At 43.9% G+C, this 23,436-nt stretch overlaps 1 protein-coding gene across 1 annotated transcript; it reads right to left on the reverse strand.

Moving 5' to 3' along the window:
- Positions 1–10,494: 10,494 nt before the first annotated feature.
- On the reverse strand, positions 10,495–12,036 carry LOC118665796 (DNA-(apurinic or apyrimidinic site) endonuclease 2-like). The gene is given in 3 exon segments (XM_036327074.1): positions 10,495–11,016; positions 11,018–11,916; positions 11,919–12,036. Coding segments are annotated over 3 exon segments (1,539 nt in total).
- Between the last annotated feature and the right edge of the window lie 11,400 nt (positions 12,037–23,436).

A 23,436-nucleotide genomic window follows, 5' to 3' on the forward strand; every position in this document is an offset into this window, starting at 1 on the left:
TGGTGGTGGTGGGAGCCTCTCCCACCTCCTCAGCATCGCTAAGGATATCCGACTGCAGCTTAGGCCTTCTCTCCACTGGCAAATGGACATCCCTGGAGGGCTGCCGGGCTGCCAGAGGGATGTCTGACTGCCAGCTTGGGCCCGATCCCCCAGAGAGCGGGCCTAAGCCAGCAGGTGGACATCCTTTGAGGGGTCCCAGACTGCAAGAGGGCATAGGCTGGACTGAGGGACCACCCCCCTCCCCCACACCGAGTGCACAAATTTTGTGCACCAGGCTTCTAGTAAAGAAATAAAACCAAAAAAAGAAAAAAAAGAAAAAAAAAAGGTGACTATATGAGATGATAGTACAGTGGGGCCTTGACTTAGGAGTTTAATTCGTTCTGAGACCGAGCTCGTTAACTCAAATTACTCTATCAACTCGATGCAAAAAAATCGGCTGAGAGACAGCTCAAAAAACTCGTTAGTCAGGACACTCATAAGTCAAGGCCCCACTGTATATTAATTAGCTTGATTGCGGTAATCATTACACAATACATATATTTATTAAAGCATCACGTTGTACAAACTAAATGTATATAATTTTATTTGTCAATCACACTTCAATAAAGCTGAATGAAAAGTACCCAGTTAATGAAGGGCATCACTGGTGCTTTTGAGAAATAACCAGCTTCTCAGGAGGGGATGGAAAATGGGCAGCCTCTCAAAGCAGCCAGGTCGTTTCTCGCTATCCTTTCATTTGTGCTGCTAACCAACAGTGGCAAGCTTTTTGATAAGGAGGCAGGGGAGGGAGAGTACAGGGATACCCGTCAGGGCCTCCAGCAGAGCCTGCTTAGAAGCTCAGACTTAAGACCATTCAATCCTGCTCTCCCGTCTCATTCCCTGCCACACTCAAGAGGCAAGTCCCCTGGTCAATTGTGTTCCTACACCAAGTCACAAGTCATCAGTTCCATTCCTACCTCTCTACAGTGCATTTCTCTGAGACCTCTTCATCTTTCCTTGTCGTCAGGTCATTGTCATGCGAATGTCCTCGCCCTTCCTTAGCCTACACTTCACCGTACATGTTGTCAGCCACTTGTTTGCCGGCATTTTCAGCATCCTAATCTCCTTCTGTTTCTACTGCAGCCTCACCTCAAACCTCGATCTTGAATCAATACGTGTGTCTACTTTCTTTCTTACTCCACGCAGGTTGCTAAAGTGCTGCTGGAGAAAGAGCACGCGCGAGTGGCGCTATGCCACTCCATATGCCTGGTTTCAACCTCAGCCATCAGGGAGGCAGAACTGCCCAGCTGAGTAGCAGCATAATTTATTTGGATTTCTTCTGCAAGGGACATTTGTTTCTTCTTCATTCCTTTATTTATGTAATCACGTATTTATCTCAGTATAGACTCATAGATGTTTATTTTGTACTTGGGTTATAATACAATACTATTTTATCCTTTGCTCAAATTGTTTCAGATTTGGCTATTGAGAGCTCTTTCTTCTGTCCCTTTGACATACCCTTATTATTGTCAGTATGTCCAGCATCAGTATGTGTGTGTGTGTGTGTGTGTGTGTGCATGCTTCCTTACAGACTGACACTACAATGTGTTCTAAGTTCACCTGTATATTTCCTGCTCTAGTCATAAAATCAACCATTTCCCCAAACATCCTTGGTTCCTTTTATTGGAGAACTAGAGGCCCAGTGCATGAATTCATGCACGGGAGGGGGTTCCTCATCCTGGCCTGCACCCTCTTGCAATCTGGGACCGCTGGCTCCTAACTGCTCACCTGCCTGCCAGCTTGATCACCCCGTACTGCTCTCCCCTGCCAGCCTGATCGCCCCTAACTGCTCTCCCCTGCCGACCTGATTGCCCCTAACTGCTCTCCTCTGCTGACCTGATCACCCCTAACCGCCTCTGCCTCAGCCACCTCCATCGTGGCTTTGTCCGGAAGGACGTCGAGAAGGATGTCTGGAAGACATCTGGACTAATTAGCATATTACCCTTTTATTAGTATAGATGATATTAGAAATCAAGATGTGGGTACCAGGTATGCTCTCTGCTACAGTTCTGTCAGTGCTTCCAGGGCCTAAGCTCTCAGAGCAAGGATGTGTGTGTGTGTGTGTGTGTGTGTGTGTGTGTGTGTGTGTGTACTGGTGTATCTACACATACTTATAAATATTCCTGTATGTATCTGTATTAAGCTAAACATGAGTTCATAATGATGTCTTGAACTGGAGTCAAATACCACATGGCTCATTCTTGCTCTCTCTTCTTTCTTATGTGCAGATTCCCATTTCAACAGTGAGAAATCTGCTTTCCACTATCTGTTTATTTATTTGTTCATGTGTAGTGGTTTCTGAGCTGGTCACTTGTACACTTGTGGGGAAAAGTTTTATCAGTTAGAGTATAGTGATTGCGTTTAGTTCCTTTTGTCTTACAGTGATCACTTATGTCCATGTTACTTAGGTCAGCACCTTTTTCCTGTCCCATTAAGTGAGGTTGCTTCACATATTTGCAATACAGTTAGAGTCTCTTGTCCTAATCTGCCCTCCTGGGATTCCAAGACTTCCTAAGTGAGTTTTGAAGATTTACACACATTAAAGTTTACTCCTTGAGCTATAAAGTTAAATGGGTTTTGACAAGTGCATAATGTTATATATCCACCATCAGCATACCATACAGAATCATTTTGCCACCCACCAAAATCTCTTGTGCCTCACCTATTCAACTGCCTTTCCCCTTGAGCCCCTGGCAAAAATTAGCTGAACATTAACATAACTATAAACTATCTCTCCATTTACTTAGTTTTTTAAAAAATTCTTTAACCAATGTTTTATAAATCTCCACATATAGATTCTGTCTATATTATGCTTGATTTATACCACAGTATATAAGTTTTTGGTGTTATTGTAAATAGCATTTTTTTAAAAATTTCAGCTTGCAATGTTCATTATTGGTATATAAAAATTTTTTTCTTTTGCACATTGCCCTTTTATACTGCAATCTTGCTGGACTAGTTTATTAGTTTCAGAAGTTCTCCGTAGATTCTTTGAGGACTTCTCTGTAAACAACTGTGCCATCTATCACTAAATACAGTTTTATTTCTCCCATATCACTCTGTATACATTTTTATTTTTTTTCTTGTCTTAGCGCATTGCTAGGACTTCTAGTATAAAGTTCAATAGGAGTGATAAGAGAGAATATCCTTGCCTGGCCTGGTGTGGCTCAGTGGTTGAGCATCAACCTATGAACCAAGAGGTCACTGTTCGATTCCCGGTCAGGGCACATGCCAGGGTTGCGGGCTCAATCCCCAGTGTGGGGCATGCAGGAGGCAGCCGATCAATGATTCTCTCTCATCATTGATGTTTCTATCTCTCTCTCCCTCTCCCTTCCTCTCTGGAATCAATAAAAATAATTTTTTTTAAAAAAGAGAATATCCTTGCCTTGCCCCAGTCTTAGGGGGAAAGCATCTGTTTCTCAGCAGTAACTTTGATGCCAGCTGTGGACCTTTTGTAGATGCTATTTATCAAGTGCAGGAAGTTCTCTATTTCTCATTTGCTGAGAGTATTTATCATTCATGGGTCAAATGCTTTTTCTGCATTAATTTTTATGGTTTTTCTTCTTTAGGCCATTGATATGGTAGATTACATTAATTGATTTTTGAACGTTGAACCAGCCTTGGATACTTGGAATAAATCTCATTTGTTTGCAGTGTATAATTGTACGTTGTTGCATCATACCAATATGTCTGCCTTGAAGGATTTTACAGTCAGAGGGCAATCAAGAGATAGACACACACTCAACTATAATCCAAGGTGGAACAAAGCAAGTGTAAAAGAGGGGACAATCCTACAAACTTTTAATGGGGGAAAACATTATATCTGGTTTGGAGGAGTTGGGTGACACTACTATGTAAAATGTGGCTAATATGAAATCAGGATTTACATCACTGAATCCAAACCCTTCCCTTGTCTATAAATCAGGTAGTCGCACAGTCCATCTCTCCCGAAATAAGGAACTGGTATCTGATCCCAGTTACCCCATCCTCATGTCAGTAAGCTTTTCTTTGCCACACAGCCACCCACTTAAATAGGTAACATGAATCTTGACTTTTAAGTAACTTATTTAGAAAATGAACATGGCTGTTCCCTTGAATTTCCTCATTCTTTCAAAAAAAAGAAAACTGCAAGGCCTAGGTGGGTCTAGAATTTCGTAATTCTGCAATTGAGCAACACCATCGCGTTCTTGTGCTTCAGACCCGTAGAGCCAAACAAAGAAAACATAATCCCCATCTGCCACAATATAGCTTCCCTCTCCTTGCTGGGGGAGGCGGTTCCCGGCCGAGACAGCCATCACTGTATGTTCTCTGTGTGACTTGCCTTTAACATGTGAGTTAGGTCTTTTTTTCCTACACTTGGGACAGTTATTGTTTCCACAGAAAATTCACAGAGAAACTTAAGTTGAAGTTCACATGTGTTTTTTCTTTGCAACTTAAAGAGCTAAAGTTCACTTTGCCTTAAGGACATTTAAGATCATTTGCAATGGCTTAGCCCGGGTAAGGGACACTTTTTAAGGCTGTTCAAAATGAAACGAGCACATGTCCTAGTTGCTTTTTCTTATTACTGAAAATTGGGTTCTTTTTATCATAGCGCAGAGGTATTTGTCCTCATCTCATATAGAGAATTAATTTTCCTGAAATAACAATTATAATAATGAAGATGATAATATCAGTGTTAATATTTATACTTAATCTTACCATGTGTCTGGTGCTTTATATAGATGATTTTATTTGATTTTATTTAATCCTCTCATGGTGTGGTTGAGAGAAATTAACAATTTCTAATATCATCTCCATTTTAGAGAAGAGGTAAGTAGATTGCCCAAGGCAGCGGGCAGTAAGTAGCTGAGCCAGTATTTCAATTGTGGTTGGTCTGATGCCAGTCGCTCAGTTTGGTACCCTAATGAATGATCTACTGCCATGTCTTGGCTGTCCTTGTTAGCCTAAGTCATTGGTCAGCACTCATCCCCAACACACACATGCACATGCACATGCATGTGTGCATGTACACACACACACACACACACACACACACACACACACACACACTTAATCCACTGTACTCTGTGGCTTCCAATTATCCTAACCCTCAAGTTCCTCCACAAACTGCCTCTTCCTTTACAACAGTGGTTCTCAACCTTGGCTGCACATTAGAATCACCTGGGAATCTTTTTAAAATCCTGATTTCTGGGCCTCATCCTCCGGAAATTCTGTTTCTTTGTTACTAATGTTGTGGCCCCAACCCATAACAAAGAAGCAGAATTTCTAATGTGCAGCCAAGGTTGAGAATCACTGCTCTACAACCAGTTCCCCAATTAAGCCCCTCAATACAGTAAAAGAGTGACTTGTTTTTTAAAAATATATTTTATTGATTTTTTAATAGAGAGGAAAGGAGAGGGATAGAGAGTTAGAAACATCGATCAGCTGCCTCCTGCACACCCCCTACTGGGGATGTGCCCGCAACCAAGGTACATGCCCTTGACCAGAATTGAAGCTGGGATCCTTCAGTGTGCAGGCCAACACTATCCACTGAGCCAAACTGGTTAGGGCAAGAGTGACTTGCTTTTTTCCAGCTCCACAAAGACCCATCTTTGCTCAGGCAGCTCCCTGCAGCTGCAATGCCCGCACCACCTCCTCACGACTGTCTCCCTATAGCTGGGTCAGCTCCAAAAAAAAATTTCCAAGGATGGAGAGAAGATAGGCAGTGGGTGGCTGAGCCCAAGGTGAAATAAAATAATGTTTTCTTTTATTGATTTACCCACGTTTGTCTTTTAATTTCTGGAGAGCCTCGATTGCATTCAAAAATGTTAATAGGAGTTGAAGGTCTCTTATTCATACAGTTCCAATCTATTCTGCAAATAAGCAGCAGTGAAAATGATTCAGACGTGAATAATTCCCCCAAACCTTTGCTTATTGAAATGAATCAGAGGTGATTACTAGGTTGGAGAATTTGCATCCACACAATTTTCTAGTCTCACAAACATAATTTTCTTTCGACTTAATAGAAAATATTTGCTCTTTTAAAAGCTGTTGTGATGGTGGGACTGTGTTCTCTACGCCTTCACAGGAATGTGGCAGCACCGTCCACTGCTTGCTGCCCCTCAGAGCTGGGGTGTATGTGCCCTCCAGGCTGCCCAGCTCTGTGGGTCTCAGCTTTGACCTGACCTCTGTGAAGATCCGTGTGTTGTGTTGGTCATTTCATCCGCTAAGAAGTCAGTGTCGTTTCACTAGTTGGGGTGTTGGCAGTTTCTCTCTGCAGGACAACTTCCCATGCACATGCAGGTTGGGAGGATAAAGATAACCTGTCACATCTCAGGGGTTTATCCAACCACTTCACTTTTCAGATTTAGCTGAGGAGAGGAGGACATTTTAATTGGAGTTGCTCTGAAAAGAGGGCGGGGACAGAACGCTTTTTGTCTGGGATCCTTCAGAACCATCTGGAACACACATGAGATTCGTTTTCTGCCATTGTCTCCCCGAAGCATCAGGCTGTTGTTCCAGGTGTGTGAAGTGCCTGGATGACGTAGGGTTAATACTTGATTTTCATTATGTCCAACAGCTTGGTCCTTTATTCTCCGAGGGATGTGTTTTCAAAGCCACAGGAGATTTCTTTATCCCCCACCAAATGCATCTTTACAAACAGCTCAGCTGGTGCAAGGCCTCAGGTGGGCTCCGGGGACCTACGAGAACAAGGTTTCGCTGTAGGCACAGGGGGATTCACACGTGGCATTATATTATAGGCATTTTTAATTTCTCTATTCTGGTTTTCTGGAGAAACAAGCATCCCTGATCCCGAGGCTAAACAAGAGAATCCAGGGTTCCTTGAAACTCTGTTGGACAAAAAGCAAGGCATGCAGATGATACCGAGGAAAAAAAATATTGTCTAGGAAAGAGAAAGGAAATAAAGAAAAAAATTAAAAATATTTTTAAAGAAATAATACTCAGAGTTAACACATTATCTTGAAAATAGAGGGAAAGTCAAGAAAGAAAGTAGATAAATATAATTTAGGAATATAATTTTAAGTGAAAAGTTCCCAGAGATGACATCCTGCGTGATACCTTTAAAAAATACGTTTTTATTGTGAAATATAACACAAAGTGGATCAAATCACCCTTTTAAAAATAAATTTAAAAACAACCCAAACAAAGGTATATGCTATTAATAAATACACATAAGTGCATTAAATTATGTTAAAAGGAAAGGAAAGCAACAGTGGACTTAAGTGGCAAGGTGGGAGGCGAGGGGTAGGGTGGACCAGCACTTAATGTGGGTGTAAGTTATTGTCATCATTTTAGTTTTCCGTTGGGTGGTGTTTTGAAACTGTTTATGATATTATTAAAACAAACAAGCCAACAAATGAACAATAGATAAATAAAAGAGCTTTTATGTAGAAATGATGACAAGTTGGTATGAATAGAGGATTATGAGTAATGCAATTCTGTGCACCTGAGGTCCAATAAAAACAAAGGAAAAGGGAGGAGGAAATATTTGCCCTTTGAGTAACATATTCCAAGCCTGGCAATTCCTACACTGTATATGCCTTTCCCCACAATATTGGACATTAATTTCCACGGATGTATACATCTAAGTGGATCGCTAGAGAACTCTCAGTTTCATCGGGAAGCATTAGCCTTTTGGGAGCTACCCTCCCTTTCCTGCAGAGAAGGGGAAAGTAATTTGTTTAGACAGGGTCCGGGCAAAAGTGCTCTCTGCTGTCAGGTAGTGGAGTGGCAGTCTTACTCCGACTCACCAGGTCTTATGTCTCCACTTTCTGAAATAAGAGAGCTAACACAAGATACGTTTCAAAATGGATAACCTGAATTTCCAAGCAGAGCTAACATTCCTCCCTGCCTCCCACAAACTTTCTAAACTGTAGAATTTTAAAAATTTATATATATTTTTATTGATTTTTAGAGAGAGAGGAAGGAAGAGAGGGACAGAGAGAGAAACATCTATGTGAGAGAGAACCATGGATAGGTTGCCTCCTGTATGCACCCTGATCAGGGATCAAACCTGATACAGTGGGGCCTTGACTTACGAGTTTAATTCGTTTCGAGACCGAGCTCGTTAAGGAGCTCGTTAACTCAAATTACTCTGTCAACTCAATGCAAAAAGTCAGCGGAGAGACAGCTGGTATCTCACAAAACTCGTTAGTCGGGACACTCATAAATCAAGGCCCCACTGTACCTGGATACATGCCCCGACTGGGAATCAGTCCTGTGACCTTTTGGTGCGTGGGATGACGCTCACCTAGAGCATGACGCTCAACCAACTGAGCCACACCAGCCAGGGCAAACTATGGGACTTTTTAAAAAATATATTTTATTGATTTTTTACAGAGAGGAAGGGAGAGGAATAGAGAGTTAGAAACATCGACAAGAGAGAAATATCGACCAGCTGCCTCCTGCACACCTCCCACTGGGGATGTGCCTGCAACCAAGGTACATGCCCTTGACCGGAATCGAACCTGGGACCCTTCAGTCTGCAGGCCGACGGTTTATCCACTGAGCCAAACCGGTTAGGGCAAACTATGGCACTTTTAATCCTTATTTATTATATTGATTCTTCTTATTGATTGCTGCAGGCTGGGTTTCCTGGTTCACAAGTTATGGCGATTATTGAGATGAGCTTTTGAGAATAAAGGATATGAGGGAAGTGGGATTGGGCAGAGGGAGAAGATGGATTGTGATGCAGTCATCACAGAGGCCTCCCCCACCCCACAGAGTGCTATGAGGCTGAACTAAGACACAGATGCTGGGCCATTGAACACCACTTCCGCAGGGCAGCCCACATCCAAGGCTGTCTTTGGGGAGGATTTTCCCATCACCACTTTCTTTCAGAACCTCCCTCCCTCTGAATGAGGATATAATGCAACAGCAGCCAATTTTAGCTTGTACATCCACACTGAGCCAACTCTTCTGTGAACTCAGCTTGCCCATCTTTCATCCCTGGGCCTCAGGTGGCACTCACTATAGGTGTGAGCTGATGGGGAGACATCACTGTAATAGTCCTGGATGTTGTAGACATCTGGGTTGCCTGCCTGTACCACTTCTGTGTTTAGCGTAGTTATAATTCTCTCCTGTATATGCCACAGTCATGAACTCTAGGTGTCTACCACTATGATTCTCCTACAGGAACTTGCCATAAACTTCATATGGCATTGCCCTGGCTGCATGGCTCGCTTGGTTGGAGCATTGCCCCGTACATCACAAGGTTGTGGATTTGATTCCCGGTCAGGGCACACCCAGGTTGGGGAATGCATGGGAAGGAACTGATTGATGTTTCTCTCAAAGCCGTGACCCTTCAGTCTGCAGGCCAATGCTCTAACCACTGAGCAAACCAGTTAGGGCTACTTTTTTGTTTTTATTTATTTTTAGAGACAGAGGAAGGGAGAGAGCGAGAGACATAGAAACATTCATGAGAGAGAATGTCATCTATGTCACCTTCCATAACCCTCAGTAAATGGGTTGGAGCAGTATTGGCAAGTGTGGGATGTCTGTCTCCAGAACCTGGTTGTGTGATAGTCCTGGCATAGACCACGGAAATCCTAAAATACTTCACTGATGTGGTCAACTGCTGAGTCTTCATAAGGTTTATCTCAGACTCTCTGAAACACAAGTGCTTTACTAAGGCCTCCAACATCCTAGCTCCCTTTGCTCATCTGGCCCAGTTACCATAATATGTTGGTATAGTGGGCCAATGTCAGGTCACACTGAATGTCCATATGTTCTAGGCCTCTTTGGAATATGTCGTGGCAGAGACCAGGGGAGTTAACACAGCTTTGGGGAAAGCCCGGGAAGGTATACTGTCGCCTGTCTCGCATGGATGTGAATTGTGTCTGGTCCTCCTTGAGAGCGATGGAAAGAATACATTTGCCAGACCACTGGCTACATATTATGCATCTGAAAATAAGTTAATCTGTTGTAGTAAATATTTCATATCTGCAATTGGGGCTACGACTGGATTGGGTTTGAAGGCAGCTACTGCCATTCTTTGGGATTCATCAGTATAGTAGGGGTCACACAGGTGACTCAATAGAAATGTGCTAGAGACCAGCACTCCTGCAACATCTAGTTTTTGTTGTTTTTTTTAAACAAAGACACAGACTTTATTGAGGCAGATACATTTCCTAGCAAGGAAGGAAAGGGTCTTAAAAGTTCCTGGAGCAACTGGTTCCTGTGTACTTCTTACAGGAAGATGGAAATTGGGGTGGAGGACTGGGGTGCAGAATTAAGGCACAAGTAGCTCACCAATGAGGAGCAAAGCAGGAAGAGAGAAGAGAGAGGCCTTAGAGGAGGAAGAGAAAGAAGAAACAGAAGGATCCCTGAGGAAGGTGAAGGAGGAGGAGGGGGTGGGGAAGGAGGCCTTGCGGGAGGAGGTGACAGCATAGAAAGGTGCTGGCCTCAGTTCATGTACAGGGCTGACCAGGCCAGATATCCCTTGCCTGGGTGGGCTCAGCGGGGCCTGCTCCAGAGGAAGAAGTTGCAGACAGAAGAGGGGTCAGTGGAAGGCCCCCGGGGCCTGGAACACATGTAGAAGTGGCGGCCCTGGTTGGGTCCTGCCTTCTTCACAGTTCGCATCACACATGGCTCCCCATGGCCCCCACAGAGCGGCATGGGCAAGGGACCCCCCAGCACAGACTTCCAGAATGAGGTCCGTAGCTCCTTCTCATCCTTGGCCTCTGCATCCTTGGCCTGCCCCACTACCCCTTTGCCCATCACCTCGTCTTCTGGGATCTTTGGAGTCACAAGGGCACGCATGATAGGAAGCTCCAAATTGGTAGAAGCTTGGAGACGGCTGGAGGATGGCTGGAAGTAGTTAATCAGGTTTTTTTGGCCTTTGCTGGAGTCAGCCCGACTTGGCCGAGGCCTGATTGAGCGCACATGGGCTTTGTTTTGGCGCCTCTGTCCCTGGGTTTGATTGCTGAGCTGCAGCACTGACTGCTTGGACACAGGCTCTTGTTTGGGATGGACTAGGTAGGAAATGAAGGATCTTGAGCTGGGTGCCTGAAAACTCAGAGAGGAGGCGGGTGCAAAGAGGAGGGCATTGTTTTGCCGGCACAGAAGACACGCTCAAGACTGCACCCACGGGGCAATGGTCAGAGCCCATCACCTCAGGCAGCAGGAAGGAGTCCTGGAAGGTGTCTATAACCAGAGTCCTGTCTCCCAGCACATAGTCAATCCGGGAGCCATAGTTCAGACGGCGGGCGCCAGTGATTGTTGACCAGCAGGTAAAGGCCCTCTCTGACTTTGGATGGAAGCAGCGGTAGGCATCAGTAAAAGCTCCTACGTGGGACCCACCCTGGCAATCCAGCTTACTGAGCAGGCCGTCCATCCACTCGCGTTCTGGATCCTCTTCAAAGCATTCCAGGTTGACTGCATCCCAATGGTCAATGGGGCGGTGCGCTGTGTTCAAGTCACGCAGAATGATCACATGGCTGCCAGCTGCCAGGAGGGATTCTGCTCGGATCTGCAGCAAGCGATAGAAGAGCATCTTAAAGGTCAGCCACTCAGGCCTCGCAGGATCAGTGTGGGGGCAATACATGTTGATTATGGTCAAGATCTTCTCCTTACCATCCCAGGTGCGGATCTTGTGCTGAGTGAGGAGGGCCCGGCCCTCATTATCTAGAGCCCGAAGCTCCTCTTGGCTGAACTCACCCATGTTTCCATAGCAACCCACATCCCCATTCTGAGGGGCAAGAAGGCCACTCAGGCCTTTTTCAGCAGCCACTGGGGTGGCGCCGTCCTTACAGAAGGTGGCTACACCGGAATGGCCACTCCGGTTGCGGCTGAAGCTGAAATAGGAGTTGTGGCCCTCAGTGATAGCCAGGGGCTCTGTCGGTGCATCCCCGGTAACTTTAGTCTCCTGGAGACAGAGATGTCAGCATCCAGCTTGTCCAAAACGTGCGCCATGGCCACGGTGGTACAGTTGTTCGGCTCCTCCGCTTGCAGAGGGCTCCGGATCCCATTAATGGTCCAGGTCACCACGCGCAGCATTGTGACACCGAACCGCTAAAATCTCCCAGCCCGCGCCCAACCCGGGGACCAGAGAGCAACAGGACTCCCCAAGTCCCCCTGGCCCGGGCCTTCCGGCTTTTCGCGCGCTCTTGGCGCGGGCGTCCTCTGACGTGCCATGCAACGGTAGGACCAACATCTAGTTTTTTGTTGTTTTTTAAAAAAAGTAGTTTAACTGATTTCAGAGAGGGAGGGAGAGGGAGAGAGAAATAGAAACATCAATGATGAGAGAGAATCATTGATCAGCTGCATCCTGCACGCCCCCTACCGGGGATCAAGCGAGCAGCCTGGGCATGTTCCCCTGATCAGAATCCAACCGGGACTCTTTAGTTCACAGCCCAGTGCTGTATCCACTGAGCTAAACCCGCTAGGGCAACATCTAGTTTTTTAAGGGTGTTACAAATCTCTGCCCAAGCACAATACATATTTAATTAATCAATGGTTGGTTGGGTTGGTTTTCATTGAAGCATAATTCAGTAATAATAAATTGCACAGATCTTAAGTGTATAGTTCACTGAGTTTTGACAGTTGTATAAGTGGTAAAACTTACCATAGTCAAGATATAGAACACTTCTATGCCCTCAAAGGTCTCATGTGTCCTTTTCAAGTTTATTCTGCCCCCTCAACTGACCCCAGGCAAACACTGATCTACTTTCTGAATATATTATATTTGGCTTTTTTAGAGTTTCATACAAACAGAATCAGTCCAGCTGGTGTGGCTCAATGGTTGAGAGTCGACGTATGAACCAGGAGGTCACAGTTCAATTCCCAGGCCCGGATTGCAGGCTCTACCCCTAGTAGGGGTCATGCAGGAGGCAGCCAATGGATGATTCTCTCTCATCAGGGATGTTTATGTCTCTCTTTCCCTCTTCCTTCCTCTCTGAAATCAATAAAAATATATTTAAAAAAATAAACAGAACCATACTGTATGAATTTTTTCTTTCGGCTTTTCTCTCACCATAATGTTTTGAGATCGTCCACATTGCCCCTAGTACCAGCTGCTTGTTCCTTTTACTACCCAGTAGTATTCCAATAGTTAGATTGATCATAACTTGTTTATCTAATCTCCTGTTGATGATTCTTGAATTATCTCCAAGATTTGACTTTTATAAGTAAAGCTGCTTTTTTCCCCCCTGTTAATCCTCACCTGAGGACATATATTTCCCACTGATTTTTAGAAAGAGAGAGGAAGGGAAGGGGAGAGACAGAAAGAGAGAAACATAGAAGTGAGAAGGACACATTGATCGGTTGCCTCCCGCACACGTCCTGACCAGGGCCTGGTATTGAGCCTGCAACTGAGGTATGTGCCTTTGATGGAATCTAATCTGTGACCCTTCAGTCTGCAGGCCAATGCTGTAACCACTGAGAAAACTGACTAGGGCTTCTTTTTTTTTTTTTTTTAAATATGTTTTTATTGATTTTTTAGAAAGAGGAAGGAAGAGGGACAGAGACCTAGAAACACTGATAAGAGAGAATATAATCTATCAGCTGCCACCTGCATGCCCCGCACTGAGGACTGAGCCCAAAACCTGGCCATATGCCCTGACCAGGAATTGAATGGCGACCTCTTGGTTCCTGGGTCAACACTCAACCACTGAGCCATACCGGCTGGGCAGTAAATCTGCTTTTAACATTGATATACAAGGTTTTTTTTTGTGTGTGTGGACATATGTTTTACTTATCTAATTTTCATTCCCACTGACAATATGTATATGAGGCTATAATTGCTCCACATCCTTGTCAATATTTGGTACTACTGGCATTTGGTACTACTGTTTTGATTTTAACCACTCTAAGAGGTGTGAAATGACACCTTGTTGTGGTTTTAATTTACTTTTCCCTGATGCTTAATGATTTTGAGCACATTTTCATGTGATATTGGCTATACCTATATCTTCTCTTATTGTCTGGTCAAGTCTTTGCCCATTTAGAAAAATAGGGTTGTTTTTCTTTATATTGTAGGTTTGTAGTAATTTTTAAGAATATATTGGAGCTATGATTTCTTTCTTAGGGTTATACTGTGACTGTTTTCCCAGTCTGTGGATTGACTGTTCACTTTCAAAGGTGCCTCTGATAAGCAGAAAATTATTTTTAATAAAATCTAAATTATCATGTTTTTCCTTTATGGTTAATGCTTTTTGTTTTGATTTAAGAAACCTTTCCTCCCTCTAAATCATGAATATATACATACCTGTATTTTCTGCTAAAAGCTTTATGAATCTTGCTTTTATGTTTAGTTCTATGGTCCATCTTAATCTAATTTTTTTGTATGATTGCGTAGAGGTAGAGACCCATTTTTTTCCCATATGTTTATCCAGTTCCAGAATTATTTGTTTACAAAGACTTTCCTTTTGCCACTGAGTTGATCATATGTGTGTTGGTTTATTTCTGGACTCTTCTGTTCCATTGACCTATTCATCTGTGCTTAGGCCATTCACATTCTCTTAATTATTGTAGCTGTAAAATCATTATGTCAGACAATGTAAATATTTTATTTTATCCTTCTTTTTCAATTTTGGTTTGGATATTCTAGGTTCTTTGCATTCTCATATAAATTTTAGAAACAGCTTGTAAATTTCTATAAAATGTGACTGGAATTGCATTGCATTTGGAGAGACATGAAATACGTATAATTTTGAGTCTTTTTCTATATGGTTTTTAAAAAATTGATTTGAGAGAGAAAGCAAGGGAGAGGGATAAAGAGATAGAAAATGGATGTGAGAAAACCATGGGTCGGCTACCTCCTGCATGGCCCCTACTGGGGATTGAGCCCACAACCTTGGCATGTACTCTGACTGGGAATCGAACTGGTGACCTCTTGATTCATGGGTTGATGCCCAACCATTGAGACACACTGGCTGGGCCAACTTTTAGTCTTTTAATCCATGAATGGGTGTGGAAGAATCTTCATATTATAGCAATTTTTAAAAGTATATAATATTTTTAAAATATATTTTTATTGATTTCAGAGAGAAAAGGGAGAGAGAGAGAGAGAGAGCGATAGCAACATCAACGATGAGAGAGAATCATCGATCGGCTGCCTCCTGCACACCTCCCCCTCCCCGCCATGGGGATTGAGCCCACAACTCGGGCATGTGCCCTGACTGGGAATCGAACTGTGACCTCCTGGTCCGTGGGCCGACACTCAACCACAGATCACTCGGCTGGGCTGCTGTTATTTTCTATATCATAACGAGGAGTGGCAGTCTCATGCTTTTTATCAACTAGCTCAGTTAGAGTAAAGGAGATTCCAAAGCTTTCACTGCAACTGTTCTTACCTCACATGTCAAAGAATTACTGTTAATTCTGCCCAATACTATGTACATACATTCAGGGACCAGAGAAATAACTACTGGGTGAGTTCATGAACCAAGTAAATCCAGTAGACCTACCATGAGTCAAATCTAGGCCAGAACAGGACTTATTACTTGCTTCCCATGTGCTTCTACTCTAACAATTGGGCTCTAAGGGCACTTCATGTCCCTGGGTATCCATTTGAACTCAGCCCATTTGTCCAAGAACCCTACAACAAGACAAGACAAAGCAAAACAGCTATAAAAAATCAAATTTACATTCTGTGCCCCCAGTGAACAGCTCCCCATGTAACTGGCCGTAGGACCTTTGGAGAAGACTTGGAAGAATGATTACCATGTAGATTTGCCAGGGTTGGTAAGGCTAAGTTATTCTCCAAATTTAAAAAATGACAATAAGATGGAAAACTGCAGGGCACCGAGAGACAGAACATGCGACGGAGCTTTTCAATCCACTTATTCCCTGTCGAATAGAATACTCAGTAGTACTGAGATGTTTCAGTGCTGCTTCCTGTCCTTTGCCTGAAGGTGAGATTCTTCAGTGATCTGAGCCATAGATGACATTACGCTCGCGGGATTGGGGATGGACTACAAGCAGAGGCTCTTGAACCTTCCAACGGAGGCTCTGCTGTATTGAAGTGCTGTCTCCCAGAGGAGAGATTCTCGCCCCCTCTCGTTAATTTTCTCTGAAGTTCCAAATGCCAGCAAATGCTTTATGTAACTTGGAATCTAGTCATCGCTCATTTTCTCTTGACAATTTCTATGAAATAGAAAACCGGAGTGAAAGTTTTTCCTTATTCTCCAGAAGAAATACGAAGACTAGGTTTGCATACTTTCTGAACAAAGAGGGACTTGAGATACGAACTTTGCAAATGTTATATGTTCTCTTCCTCAGTCACATATGTATCCTATTTTCTGGGAAAAGCGTCCTTAAATCTTAAAGCAATGGACCTTCGTCCAGTCTCAATCTATTAATTCTATTTTCTTCTCATGAGTGGAATGTCAGTTATATATTTCTCATTAACAGTATTCATTGAGCATCTAGAATTTCTGATGCAGCCCTAGCTGGTTTGGCTCAGTAGACAGAGGGCTGGCCCGGGAACTGAAGGGTCCCAGATTCAATTCTGGTCAAGGGCACCTGCCTGGGTTGTGGGCTTGATCCCAGCAGGGGGCGTGCAGGAGGCAGCCGATTGATGATTCTCTCTCATCAATGTTTCTCTCTCTCTCTCTTTCTCTCCTCCCTTCCTCTCTGAAATCAACAAAAATATAAAAAAATTTAAAGTCTCCCTTGCATTTATCAAAGATACTTTTGTTAAAAGAGACAGAGTGTCACCTTGGCCAGTGTGGCTCAGTTAGTTGGAGCATCATCCCATACACAGAAAGGTGGCAGGTTCAATTGGGGCACATGCCTAGGTTTCAGGTTTGATCCCCATTGGGGCACATACTGGAGGCAATTGATTGATGTATCTCTTACATCAATTCTCTCCCCCTCCCTTCCTTCTTATTCCCCCCCCCCCACCCCCCGCTTGCTCTAAAATCATAAAAAGCATGTCCTCAGGTAAGGGGGAAAAGAGACTAAGTCTCTGCCCTCATGAAACTTTCATTCTAGTGAGGGGAGACAGTCAATAAGTTAATGTGTGAGATGGTGCTAAGTAGTATGAAGAAAAAATAAAGCAAGAATAGGGGAGAGGTCTTCTGGATTGGAGCTGGTCGTGGCTGTAATCTTAACTAAGATAGTTAGGGAGATCTCACTAGAAGGTGACATTAAAGATTCTCTGTGGGAGGGTGTCAAGGAGTCTAAAGGCCCAATGAGGGTTTTATTTTTTTCTCGGCATGACCCACAACATCTAAGTTAGCAGCACATTGGGACCAAAATCCAGGTGTTAGGATCTCCTGTTACCTGCCTTTTCCATTGTGTGACACTGTTATAAGGCCTCATAGGGGCTTCACTAAAGCACAACATCAAGCGATGTGGAGTCGCTGTGAACTGGTGGCAAACAGAAGTGGCAACAAATTAGCCTAACAAGTCCTTATTGATTACCTACTGTTCAGAGAAGATCACCAGTTCCCTCGGGACCTCAGAGGAACACACACTGGATTTCCTGCCTCCAAGAAGGGGACAACACGGGGTGGGGGCAAGCACAAGCCAATCAAACAGATGTTTTGAAGACACAACCTGTACAGGGCAGACACAGAACTACCACCAAGGGTGCTCTTAGGGCAGTGTCTTTTGCCAGAATCTAAATGATGTTCTTCCTGGGCTTGCTGTGAAGAAAGAGAATTCTGCTCACTTATCTTATCAGCCTTTCTCTCACATGCGGATTATCATACTGTCAACAGTCTAATCTAATAAGAAAGATGGCGATAGATTGTCTTTTGTTAGCTGGCTGCAACCCAAGGACTGGGGACGCTGAATACAGAAGGGCAGACAATGGAAGTTTCACGCTGTCTGTAATTGAAAGTCACTACCTTACCCTTGAGAGTCCTTTACAGAGAACAGCATCCATTACCTGTGGTTAAGTTGGGATGATACATTTAAAAATCATATGGAACAGGCCTACTGGTGAAATTTAATTATTACCAATTAGATCTAGCAGAGGGAGAGTTTCTATCAGGCACTGTGACTTATCTAATAGGACGCAGAAGTAAAGCTGTCATTATGTTCAGGAGAGCAAGTGCTTGTTTCATTTATTTATTTTGACATTTGATAACTATTTTTATTAGTGTAACAAGTAAATTAAAATAAACTCAAAATACCTTTGAATCATGTAGGTCTTTGGGTACACCTTCATTCACACTCGCAGAGCAGCATTCTCTAAAGTTTTAGTATGTATAGAGGTAGCTCTACCTGGACACAGAGGGATGCTGACCTTCAGTGACCTCAGCTTTAATATATATATATATATATATAAATGTATATATTATTGTTGACAGTATTACAGATGTCCCCCATCCCCTCCGCTTTGCCTCCATTTACCCATCCCCTGACTCAGCCCAGGCCTTCATCGCACTATTGTCTATGTCCATGCACACATGTGTATAAGTTCTTTGGTTAGTCTCTTCCAAGTCCCCAAGCTCCTCCCCACTAAGATCTGTCATAAATTTATAAATAAGATGTTCCAGCATTTGTCTTTGATACCTTGAAAATTACTATCACAGTTTTTTTTTTTTTAATTTATTTGTTTGGCTTTCCTTTTCCCTTCAGTTTCAAAGAAAACATATATTTACAACAGTTCAAGTTTAAGTGCACATTTAAACATTTCCTCTTTCATCCTGTTTTCTAGGAATTACAAGAGAAAAGAGTGAGGACTGTATTTTAAGTTACTTAAAGCTGAAAGGTAATAAGAATTTAATATTTTGAGTTTCAAGTTTCATCTTATCCCTGATTTTGTGTTTATTTTTTAAATAGATCTTTATTGACTTCAGAGAGGAAGGGAGAGGGAGAGAGAGAGAGAAACATCAGTGATGAGAGAGAATCATTGATTGGCTGCCTCCTGCACACCCCCTACTGGGGATCAAGCCTGCAACCTGGGCATGTGCCTTGACCAGGAATCAAACCACTACCTCCTGGTTCATAGGTCGATGCTCAACCACTGAGCCACACTGGCTGGACTGTTTATTTATTTTTTTCAATTAACATATAATGAACTCCATGGTCCCTCCTGCTGAAGGGATCACACACACACACACACACACACACACACACAGAAACATATATGTACAACTTTCCCATATCACATATTTCTTAATTATGAGATATTCATGGTCTATTAGGTTTTCCTATTATTGAAATGTTATTAAAGACCTGCTTTTTGGAGTTTGAATTAATTGATTATTTAATATTTAAAAGTTTTCAATATCTAGAACTGTCCATTAAAATTTAGATACAGGCCAAAGCCGGTTTGGCTCAGCGGATAGAGCGTCGGCCTGCGGACTGAAGGGTCCCGGGTTCGATTCCGGTCAGGGGCATGTACCTGGGTTGCAGGCACTTCCCCAGTGGGGGATGTGCAGGAGGCAGCTGATCGATGTTTCTCTCTCATCGATGTTTCTAACTCTCTATCTCTCTCCCTTCCTCTCTGTAAAAAATCAATAAAATATATTTAAAAAGAAATTTAGATACAGTATTACTGGATTTTTATTGGAAACTTCATGTAATTTGTTTTAAGAGACTTTACAGCAGGTCACATGAGCGGTAGCTTCTCATAGCCTTCAGAATGCATTCCCCTGCGGGAAAGACTTGTCTGTGCTTCATGGAGTCAGGCACCGTACCAAGATTAGGTTTATTCTAACTCTCAATGGGCTTAGAATTTTGCAGGTAATCAGGAAGGTCAGTGCCATCGCTCCTCAGGTTGTCTCAATGAGCCACGGTGAATGGTAATAAAGGATTCTTTTGGCCTGTACCTTGGAGCCACTCTCTCTACTGAGAGAGTAGAGGGAGATAGCCTGGTCACTAGGCCAGGGGCTGGTTAAAAGTAGAATTGGGTCATGTATTAGACAAGTTGTAATCTTTAAGTTTAGCTGTGGCATGCCAGCTGAAAATGTGATATGAATTGGAAAAAAGTATTTCCTTATGGTGGTGCTAGTGGTGTGGTATGTGAATTGGTTGGGAAAAGACATCAAAATTATTGCCAAACGTGATTAGTGATGCCTGGCAAGTCTCTCTGACCCCCACCTCCACCTTCCTACCCAAATGCTTAGATTGGGAAGGTGTAGTAGGCATAGGACAGGGCTATGGCATCACAGCAAAGAGAGAACCGTGGTTTAGCCTCAGAGAGTAAGTGGTGGGTTTCTAGTAAACCGAGGAACAAGCACCCAGATGAGGGCTTGAAAGGAATGGTGCTGTAGTCACCTGGAGCAGATGGAGGTGAGCCAGAGAAGGGCCGAGAAGCTGAGCCATGGCCACAGGCCCGCTGTGAAGGGCATCTGGGAGACAGAAATATTGACAGCACGGGGAATTTTAGTTTCTGTTGGCAATGACTTAGTAAATGTTATCTGTATTTTCTTGTAAAGAAAACCTTTTGTTCCCAGTAAACTTGTGATCAGAATGGTAGCAAGAAAACAGGCAAGCTCCTCTTTCTCTCCCACGTTCAGATTTTTCTGTGATGGCTGGATAAAGGTTGGGATAGAAAAAGATCTGTACCCCAGCTAGCGTGGCTCAGTGGTTGAGAGTTGACCTATGAACCAGGAGGTCACAATTCCATTCCTGGTCAAAGCACATGCCCAGGTTATGGGCTCGATCCCCAGGAGGGGGCGTGCAGGAGGCAGCCAATCAATGATTTTCTCTCATCGATATTTCTATCTCTCTCTTCCTTACTCTCTGAAATCAATTGAAATATATATATGGATTTGTACAGACTCCCAGAGTAATGATTCTACGCAGCTAATTAATTTGGGGGGGTGTGGACCTCATGTATATGGTTTCAGGAGAGAGTGTTGTCACCAGCAGCAGAGTGAAGAGGTGACATCGGCAGAGGGAGAGGCCTGCACATGTTTTCCATCACTAATTCTCTTATGGGATGTTAGTTGCCCGCATTATGACATGTTTTGTTGAAGAAGTGGGCCTTGGAAGCTGTCTTTGCATGTATTATTTAAAACACAGCAGGGAAATTGCCCGGATGGAAGAATAAGGCTCTGGAGCATATTTTGAGTCTCCTTCCCATCTTCACACACTCAGGGTAGCACCTGGTTAAGGTCCTCAGTGGGCATATTGTTGGGAGAAAGGAAGGAGGCTAAAAGCAGGTAGAAGTTATGGAGAAGATTAGAAACCAGGATAGAGAAGAGAGTATCTACTACTTGCTAACGTTTACTCAGCACTTATCTGCCATACTATCCTAAGGGTTTGCACGTAATAACCCATTTAATTTATTATACACTAACACTATCGCTTACATGCTATCACAATTTCTGTTTTCCCTGAGACAAAACCAACAGGCTATGCAACCTGCTCACAGCCACATAGCTAATGAGTGGCCGGGTCAGGATTAGATGCCAGCTAAGTGTGATTCCAAAGGCCAAGCTCCTGGTCACTACACTACATTGCGACAAAGGGCAGGTACAGATGTGGGGTGAGAGGGCTAAGGCAATGGATACATCCTGAGAGATGGGCCCTGGGGGGGGGGGGGTGTCTCAGCGGGGAGCTCAGCAAGGATGCGCTGGACGCCTATACGGGATATTCTGCCAGCAAATTGCTTCAAAGTGCCTCCCAGGTCCCTTTTGCGACCTTGTAGTTGGCCTGAGATAACTGAACAAAAGATGAAGCGAAGAGGGGCTGACGAATGGTGAGAAGTGTGCACTGAGGGGTCAGGCAGAGGTTTTGGTCAGGAAGGGGTGGATCAGATTTCGATTCACAGGAGGCATCTGCCTGCTCTACCTGGCACACAGACCTTTTCTCTAACGCGCCTGGCAAGGGGTCAGGGGCCTGCTGAAACGGACAGCCTTGGAGAGACCCCGTGGCTCTCTGCTCCCGTCTCTCTCTGCACAGCTCTGATGCTTCCTAGTTTCTCTTGGATTTCTTAAAAATATATTTTATTGATTCTTTACAGAGAGGAAGAGAGAGGGATAGAGAGTTAGAAACATCGATCAACTGCCTCCTGCACACGCCCTACTGGGGATGTGCCCGCAACCAAGGTACATGCCCTTGACCAGAATTGAACCTGGGACCCTTGAGTCCACAGGCCGACGCTCTATCCACTGAGCAAAACTGGCTAAGGCCCTCCTGGATTTTAAGTTAATGAGCGTCTCTGACTGAAACCTCCGCGTGCTGGTGCTGGCTGTGCCCGTATCTCTCAGAATCCTTCAGAACGCAGCTCATCCCTTTTCTATGGTGGGCTTTCAATCTTCCTTTTTTGTTTCTCCTGGTGAATTCTTGCCCGTTGCTTCAGGTGTTTCCCGGTGTGAAATGATGTTAGGTCATTCGTCATCCGGGTAATTTTCTCCTGAGAAGTCTCTAGTTTGGCAGGAGCCCGGGGATGTGGTGTCTGAATGAAATTGAACCCCCTAGGCCAGTGGTTCTCAACCTTCTGGCCCTTTAAATGCAGTTCCTCAGGTTGTGACCCAACCATAAAATTATTTTCGTTGCTACTTCATCACTGTAATGTTGCTACTGTTATGAATCGTAATGTAAATATCTGATTGCAGGATGGTCTTAGGCGACCCCTGTGATAGGGTCGTTCGACCGCCAAAGGGGTCGCGACCCACAAGTTGAGAACCACTGCCCTAGGCATTCCACCAGCGAGTAGAGCAAGTTGAGCGAGGCTGGTTCTTTGCTGCGCGTTCAGACTTCATGAATGAAGCTGCTGCGTCATCCACTCCTGCACATCCCTTTCCGGGTGGCTCAGAGTGAGCTTATGGTCAGTGAAAACACAAATCATTTCTAATCATGTATTTCTTATTTATACTTAATTTACTTTTAAAATAAGCTTAATGGCATTACATTTTTGTTTGATTTATTTCATCATTCAGGCTTATCCCGTTGTTTAGTCTGCTGGGATACTGGTTCTTTCACACACACGTTCAAAGTCTGTTTTACTCAAGGTTTGGCTAACGTGGCATCAATCCCCCTAAGTTATTAAAACAACTGGTGAAAAGGCAAGTCAGAGCTTTGTGGCCTGACCCTCGGTGACTTTCATCACAGGCAATTTTCCTTCTCTCTCCTAAATGATAGAGCAATCTACCAATCAGGACAAGCAGCTGTTCTGAATTTTAGCTAAAAAGATTGTGGAGCCCTAACCAGTTTGGCTCAGTGGATAGAGCATTGGCCTGCAGACAGAAGGGTCCCGAGTTTGATTCTGGTCAAGGGCACATACCTCAGTTGCAGGCTCGATCCCTGGCCCTGGTTGGAGCGCATGCAGAAGGCAGCCAATCAGGTTGTCTCTCTCATCATTGATGTTTCTGTCTCTCTTTCCCTTTCCCTTTCTTTCTGAAAGCAATAAAAATATTTTTTAAAAATTATAGATGGGGCCTGGAAAAGCCCCCTATGACTTCCATAGCCTGTCTCTGCATGTGGGTTTGACTCCGGGATGAATCTCAGAGCTGTCTGTGGGTGTGTGGGTCTTGGGTGAGATCTGTTCCC

This window comes from Myotis myotis, unplaced genomic scaffold (genome assembly GCF_014108235.1).
Source record: "Myotis myotis isolate mMyoMyo1 unplaced genomic scaffold, mMyoMyo1.p scaffold_m19_p_11, whole genome shotgun sequence".
NCBI classification, from domain to species: Eukaryota; Metazoa; Chordata; class Mammalia; order Chiroptera; family Vespertilionidae; genus Myotis; species Myotis myotis.